Source organism: Notechis scutatus, chromosome 2, assembly GCF_049901735.1.
Source record: "Notechis scutatus isolate UNSWTSFEM ecotype Mainland chromosome 2, rNotScu1.2, whole genome shotgun sequence".
NCBI lineage: Eukaryota > Metazoa > Chordata > Lepidosauria > Squamata > Elapidae > Notechis > Notechis scutatus.
In genome coordinates, this window is record NC_142010.1 from 101,002,192 (window position 1) to 101,009,418 (window position 7,227).

At 39.7% G+C, this 7,227-nt stretch overlaps 1 protein-coding gene across 1 annotated transcript; it reads right to left on the minus strand.

The window, feature by feature from the left end:
* Positions 1–227: 227 nt before the first annotated feature.
* On the minus strand, positions 228–6,916 carry ASF1B (anti-silencing function 1B histone chaperone). The gene is made up of 4 exons (XM_026676923.2): positions 6,559–6,916; positions 4,086–4,201; positions 3,262–3,438; positions 228–1,463 (listed from the first exon to the last, which is right to left on the minus strand). The coding sequence occupies exons 1-4, from the start codon at positions 6,665–6,667 to the stop codon at positions 1,266–1,268; spliced, it is 600 nt and encodes a 199-aa protein (XP_026532708.1). The 5' UTR covers positions 6,668–6,916; the 3' UTR covers positions 228–1,265.
* Between the last annotated feature and the right edge of the window lie 311 nt (positions 6,917–7,227).

Consider the following 7,227-nt stretch of genomic DNA (forward strand, 5'->3'; position numbering starts at 1 on the left):
TCAGAGGGAAAACCTGTCCTCATTTAGCTGACTTAAATCAATACCACTTGACAACTGGCTAAGTCCTACATAGTAGGTTAGCTTTCCTCAGAATAATTGAAATATATTTCACTGCTCTAGTTTTGAAGCAACAAAACTGATAAGCATCAGTTTTAACTTTACTAAATATTAACTTATCAAAGAGATGCTCCATGTTTTATGCCACAAACACTATTATGTAAATCATGTAGTTTTTGCACAATTTTTATTGAAAATCCTTTCCATAAAAGACTCCTGTGCAGAATATTTATCATATATCAGGTAAATAGTCAAATACTAAAGAATGTAATCCCTGAAAGCAAGTAAGCCAGGTAAAAACCAAAAAACATAAAACTTGTCCTATCAAAAAGGAAACCACAACCTAAGAGGTACAAGGCACTTAATATAGTATAAGTGCCTGCATAACTCTTTGTACATCTTAGGGTGGGGTTTCTTTTTGATAGGACAAGTATCTAATAATGACAAGTGTCTGTATAAACTGTAAATAGCATTTTAGAGTGCAGTAATTATAAGACCGCAGGTGAAGATGCATACAAAGATAGTTCAGCACTGGCCTATTCTTGCTACTCAGACATTGGAAGAGTCATTTTGAGGTTACTAGCAAATAGTTGTGGCATGCTAGAACACTCTCAAAAGCAGCATTATGACTGTTATATAACCAGCAGACTTTCCCTCTAAAACTACACTTTCCTAATCTTTGATGCAAGGCAAGTATCTTTGAAGCCAAGGAGAAAATGGCTATAAAATAGGAACAATCAAGTAACAGCTATGATATATCTGGTCATTTATTAAAAGCATGTCCTCAAGAGTCAGCTCTCTGTACTAACAACAAAAAAAGAGAAATTCAAATTGTCCAGAAATGAGAGTGCTTGCTGTGCCAACTTTTAGGAAATGGATGATCAGAATATTAAGCTAGTTCCCACTGTTCTGAGTCTTCAGGAATTATGGCACAAGATTTTTCTGTGTCAACTAGTGTTCATAAGAAGTCAGCACAAGAGGATCCAATTTTTACTCAAGAAATAACATGACAAAATTACAGATCTATAATGGGGAAGACACATTTGCTATAAATCCAGATATGAAAAGAGCTCTGTTTGTCTATACAGATGTAACAATTAGGACTCCCATTGCTCTACTGGCCATAAGAATCCATATATCTCTTCACAGATTTTTCAAATAATTCATTTAGTTGCAATTTTCTGCATCTTTAAATTCTTCTGCCTATTTTACATGCAGTCCATTGAATTTTCAGGTTGCAGGCCTACAGAAGGGATCAATCCTTTGATGTAGGCACAGTTAGAAGATAGGAAACCATCAGGCTCTGGCTCTACATTTTCAATATTGTCCATCTGATCTTTAGGACCATCCCAATTGATGTGGAAACGGGTGACTCGGGGATTGGAGGCCAGAATATTCCTCTGCAACTAGAAAAGCAGTAGAAAAATAATTAGCATTATGTAGAATAATATAATTATAAACGTGGGATCCTTGGTACTCTCTGAGCTTGGTGATTTTTTTCTTGTAGGCATTTCATTACCAAACTAAGTAATATCATCTGTGCTACTGTGCTGATTTGATAATGAAACATCTTCAAGAAAGCCACCAAGCTTAGAGAGCACCAAGGACTTCCACAGAGCTACAAATATTTTCATATATTTATAAATAGAAATAGAAATACTAATAGAAACTGATTATGAATAATTCGTACTACTCTACAGTATTTCATCAAAGTAATCTCTATGCAAGAGACCTGCATGTTTTGCACATTAATTCAGTCCTCTGTTCTGAATGTTTTACTCCATCCCAACAAGTCAATTTGCTTTAAATGTTTTTGTCAGATATATCCTTTCCTCAATTAAATTACCAAGTTCCTTTACTTTAAGATGATCAGTAATACTTGATATTAACTTTGAGATTTAAATCTTAATATTCACCAAGCAAAATCATTTAATCACACACAAAATTATTTCCTATAGCTCAAAAAATACCAAGGTTCATTCTGTATCGTAAGGACTATAGATTTTTCTGCATCCTATTCAAGACATAGTGACTTGTCTAGGAATATAGTAAACTGATACTGAGCTGAAATCATTGTAACCACCTCTGACCCAATTCTGGGATCCTAATTTGTATAACAGCGTCTCTATTCACCAGTACTACATAACTGCTGATTTCAAGAATTACTGATCTGTTACAGCTGCTATTTGGAGACTGCCTGCATTTTATTTTCTTCAAAACATGCTCTGTCTTAATAAGACCTACATACTATCAAACCTCTTGTGTTTGTAACCTTTAACAGGGTGAAAAAGTGCATCATACAGCAAAACTCTTCTCAACAAGGATTCCTGAAATGTGCTAACTTAGAGGATAGTGATTTCTTACTTCCAAGGGAATGAAATTTGGGGAAGTTGTGGCTGCTTCAGCATTGCTGCTGCTGCAATCATATAATCCTCATTTCTGTGAGTTTCCAGCAACTTGGGCAATGCCTTACTTCCTCCCCCATGCAGCAGCAGCCACTTCGCTGTCTGCTGGGAAGGCAGGGAAGGAGGAACAAAAGGAACAAAGAGGAAGGAAGGAAGGAAGAGGGAGGGAGGAGAGAAAGGAAGGAGGAAAGGATGGAAGGAAGATTTCCAATGCTTACTGACAGCTTCCCACAACAGGTAAGCCAACAAGCCGTTAGTCCAGCTGTGATCATTCTGTTTTTCTTTTTAGATAAGGAAACCTCTCTGAAACTATATGATCCTCATTTACAAAGGTCCCAATACTCTGAAAATGTGGAAGGCTGGGAAGGTTGCAGGGCAAACATCAATGGGGATGTGTCCACAGCTGATGGCAGGAGCATAGTAGAGAGTTTGGTCTTAACAATTTTCTTTCTGGGAAGCTTGCAAATAGCTCAGGTAAGTCTCCCCAACTCCTGCAGACTCCACCAGTCCCTTTGCACTTGCATTGCATCACTTAGTCTTGACCCATGGATCACGGATTGTCTAGTTCACTATACTTGTCTATACAGATATACAAATAACTATTATCATATAAAAGGGCCATTGTACAACTATATAAGCAAAACAAATTATAATTTCCCACCTGACTCCTCATATTTCAGAAAATTATACCAGCCAATTTTCCTTCACCTAATTTCTAGGGAGTGGGTACTGTAATTTAGATAAGGGGTTGTGTTAAACTGAAAAAAATACAATGGGTTTGTTCTTACTAGTGTCTCACCTGGGAAAAGTCTGGCTTGAGAGGTGGGTTCTCCCTTAATTCAGGATTTGTATATTCATTATTCACATAATACCCAATGCGGATAAACTCCTGACAAAGATAGGTGCAAGTAATGAGTATTACTGTAACTCCCACAGCATCGCCTTCAGGGATTAGATCAGGCTTGGGACTATTTGCCTAAGGAAGAAATGGAAAACATATTGATCATATTTGTATCTTGCTGTTCTCCCAAATATAAAGCATAATGGATTCTCCATTTTATTAACAGTAAGCCATACATTACCCAAAAAACCCCAACAGTTCCTAGGTTGAAAGAAGATTTAAATCCATTTCTAAATGGATTTCAAATCAAATATTGTATTCAACACCTTTCACTGGATTTTAGCACAAAGGAAGCAAAACAGATCTCTGGTCTAATTTAACACTGTCGACATTGCAGCAGTTTTCTATGGTGTTAGATCAGAATCTTTTCCAGCCCTTATTCTGAGATATTGGGAGTTGATCTCAGAACTTCTCCATACAGAGCATGCACTGAATTGCTTAGCTATGATTGAATGAATATGTAATTTGGGACATATTCATCTAGAACAGGGACCCCCAACCCCTGCTGGTCTGTGAAGCCAGAAAGGTTGGGAGCTCTGATCTAGAAGAACATTACTACTAGAAATATTAAAAGAAATTAATTTTCAAATATTTGTAGATTTGTAGAATATTTTCATCCCACTTTTCTACTTAAAAAGCATTGCAAGTGATTAGACTTCTTTCTCTACTCATGCTGTGTCCCTCCTTTCTTTTTCCAAATTAAAAAAAAAAATAGAACTTACTTCAAACACAAACATATGTCTCCCAGCTGGAACAGGTCCTACTAGTACAGAATCAAGAATTTGATCATATCTCTCACTTTCTGCAGATCCCACATAAATGATCTTCCATTCCAAATCTGAAAAATTAAAACGGATATAATTGCAAGAATATAAATGCTGCAATACTAAATCACTGAGAGAAATACACTATCCTTCACTCTTGCAAAGCGAAAATATTGATACAAGTCACTGAATTAATACATTTGGGGATGTTATACATCTGTGCAAGAACAAGACTGATGTTGCTCTTATTGACTTCAGTAAGGCATTTGATAATTAACCTACCCATATTTTTCACACTATAAGACACACTGGACCATAAGACGCACATTACCTTTAGAGGAGGAAAAGAAAAAAAAAAAATCTGCCTCTGTCTTCCAGCATCCATCTGTATTCATTTAGCTAGTGTCCTTGCAGCGAACAGCCTGGTCAGCTTCAGCATATTATCACAGCCCCAGTACGTGGCTCGTCAACGCTCCGCTCCGTTGCGCCCACCATCGGTCAACTGAGCTGAGCTGCCACTGCCAGGGAACACTGGAGCCTTCGCTGCTGATTGGCAGTTGGATCGGCTTCCTGGAATACTGCCAATCAGCTGTTCTAGGCAGCAGAGGTTGCCGCTGCCACCATTTGCCCAAACTATTTTCAGGAACTGAGGCAAATGACAGGAGCTTATCCCATCCTGCAGCAGCAACTGGGTCTCGAACGCTAGCCTACCAATTATCACACCAGCGTCTTAACCACACGAGCCATAATGGTCTTTCTCTTCAAGGTTGTTTACAAGTGAACTACATGGTATTAACTGATGCTGAACTACATGACATTAACTTCATAGTTACATATAAATAGAATCACATAAGAATATCAGCAATGCAAAACAGGGAATATTATCATGTTCCTTACTCTTTTTCTGTGGCACTTCCTAGGCTTCTTTACAAGAGGAAAGTCAAACACTTAATAAGTCATGCTATAGCAAAAGACTGATTCCCAATTTCTTCTTCCAAAGAAGGCTATAATTGGATAAAGTGCTTTGTGTTTCTATGTAAGCAAATCAGTAGTATAAGTTAGAGGATGTCTTGTATTATTATTATTATTTTTTTGGGGGGGGGAGGTAAAGAAAATAGCAACTCCTCAAAATTATTCTGAATCATAGCGTAAATGAAAATTCTATGAAATAATCAATAGGAAGTAGAAGCCAAGAGGATCACATTTAAATTTATCAGTCCAAGATACAGAATTAGACTGATAGAAAAAGAGACATCATGCCCACGTGTCTTTCCTGATTCTATCTCCTGTAACAGACTGTAAATTTAGATTTAGGCCAGACAATCATCTTGATGTTACTAAGAAAACCACTACCAATTTGTTCTATGTGCAGCAATGGATTTGTTAGTTCATTTCCCACTTGAAGCTAAGTAGTTAAGTAGACTTGCCCCTTTAAGAATTGTACATGCATCTATGACAGGAGGAATAAAAGAAAAAATAATAAATGCTAAACAGCAGTGGAATTAACTCACCCCAGAGTGTAATGTGCAGATGCATTTATTTGACAATTTAAAGTTGGGGGTGGGGGGTGAGTTGCCTTGCATGAATGGGCTAATACAACTGTCAAAAATCGTAGAATAGAATAGTGCATAAAGCTTTTAATGAGCTGATAGTAAAAGCTTTTGTAAGCTCTGTAAATTAATCCAACAGTAAACAGAATACTATTTCTGACTGATAAAATGATCTGAAAGCTTTTCTGCACTAATAAGCCCCAAGCAACATTCAACTGAAATCTGAAAGAATTCATGATTATTACAGTACTCTGAAAGTCCATCTAGCCTACAAACAAAAACACACGGTTTATTATGTTCTGAAGCCAGAAAAGCCCTCCGTTTTTCCTATGGCAGTACTGTAAGCTTTGTGTGAACATCCCCAGCACGAATGTCTCTTAGGAATCCCGCCAGGTCAATACTTTTCCTTCCCTACCCCCATCAAATAGAGAAAAGGGTGTTGTTGTTGTTTTGTTAACAGTATGGAAAACTTGCTATTAATTCTTGGAGGCAGAAGCATTTGAAATTATTTTTGTGAAGAGATTGGGCTAAAGTTATCAGACTACAATCACGATTCCAACGATTCCTCCTCCTCCCACCAACAGTAGGTATTTAGTTTCAATCTAAACCCACTTCTTTCCCAATAACTCAACGCTCCGCTTTTTGGTCCCCAAAGCCACTTTGTAAAAAAAAAAAAAAAAGGGAGAGAGAGAGAGAGAGAGAGAGAGGCCGGACAGCTATGGAACGAGAGTATAGCCAGGGTCCATTTAGTAATTCATTCTTTTGGCCGAACATCCTAGGAACCAAGTCTTCCCGCTGTTAGGCATCTCTGCTCCTAGAAACGCGGCCCGTTGGAGGGAGAGACTTCGCGTGCCGGTCCTAACCCAACGCCCGATACTCACCGTGGGGCAACGCCTCTCCGCACTCGAACTGCACCTGGAAGCGGAGCGGCTGGTCAAACGGGCTGGGATTCTCCAGCAGCGAAACTCCCAAGACCGACACCCGCGCCATGACAGGCTGGCTGGCTTCTTTGCTGTTGTGTCCCGCCCCTTTCGGGCTCCTTTTCCAAACCCGCTCCGCGCGCCACCGGCTCAACGTCCCAGTTGCGCCACAGCCAATCCTCTCACTTCGCGCCTGAGCTAATCCGCCTTCCTCCTCCCACAGGAGCCACGCCCACCTTCCCCGCCGCCAATCGCCTTTCTCTTTATGCTCCCGGCGGGAGCTCAGTCTAAAACAATCCGTCTTCGGCTCGGTTTTCCCGCTCTCGGGTCTTAGGCCCGCGCACAGCGGGCGGGCGCTGCGTCTGTTTTGAGCGCTCAAACGCTAGTAGCTAATTGGCGCTTTCAGTTCTGTGGTAAGGGGCCAAACCAAAGAGGATGTGAGCCCGCTGACTCGAAACTTCGCCTAATGCACGGCCTTCCTTTGCTGTACTCTGGTCTAGAGTGAAGAGTCCTAGATGAAGGGACTCAAGCATTCATACACAGCTTTTGGAGCAAGACTTCTTACCGGCCTTGCGGAGTATGGAGGGGTGGGTATTAGTGTGTGGGGACAAGCCCGGGAATAAAGTGAAA

Bases quoted from the DNA above. Each gene is read 5' to 3' on its own strand.
- ASF1B (XM_026676923.2), bottom strand. From the start codon at position 6,667: ATGGCGCGGGTGTCGGTCTTGGGAGTTTCGCTGCTGGAGAATCCCAGC. The intron at 4,202-6,558 runs GTGAGTATCGGG...TTAATTTTTCAG, and splicing joins CGGAGAGGCGTTGCCCCACG to ATTTGGAATGGAAGATCATT. The intron at 3,439-4,085 runs GTAAGTTCTATT...TTTCTTCCTTAG, and splicing joins GACATATGTTTGTGTTTGAA to GCAAATAGTCCCAAGCCTGA.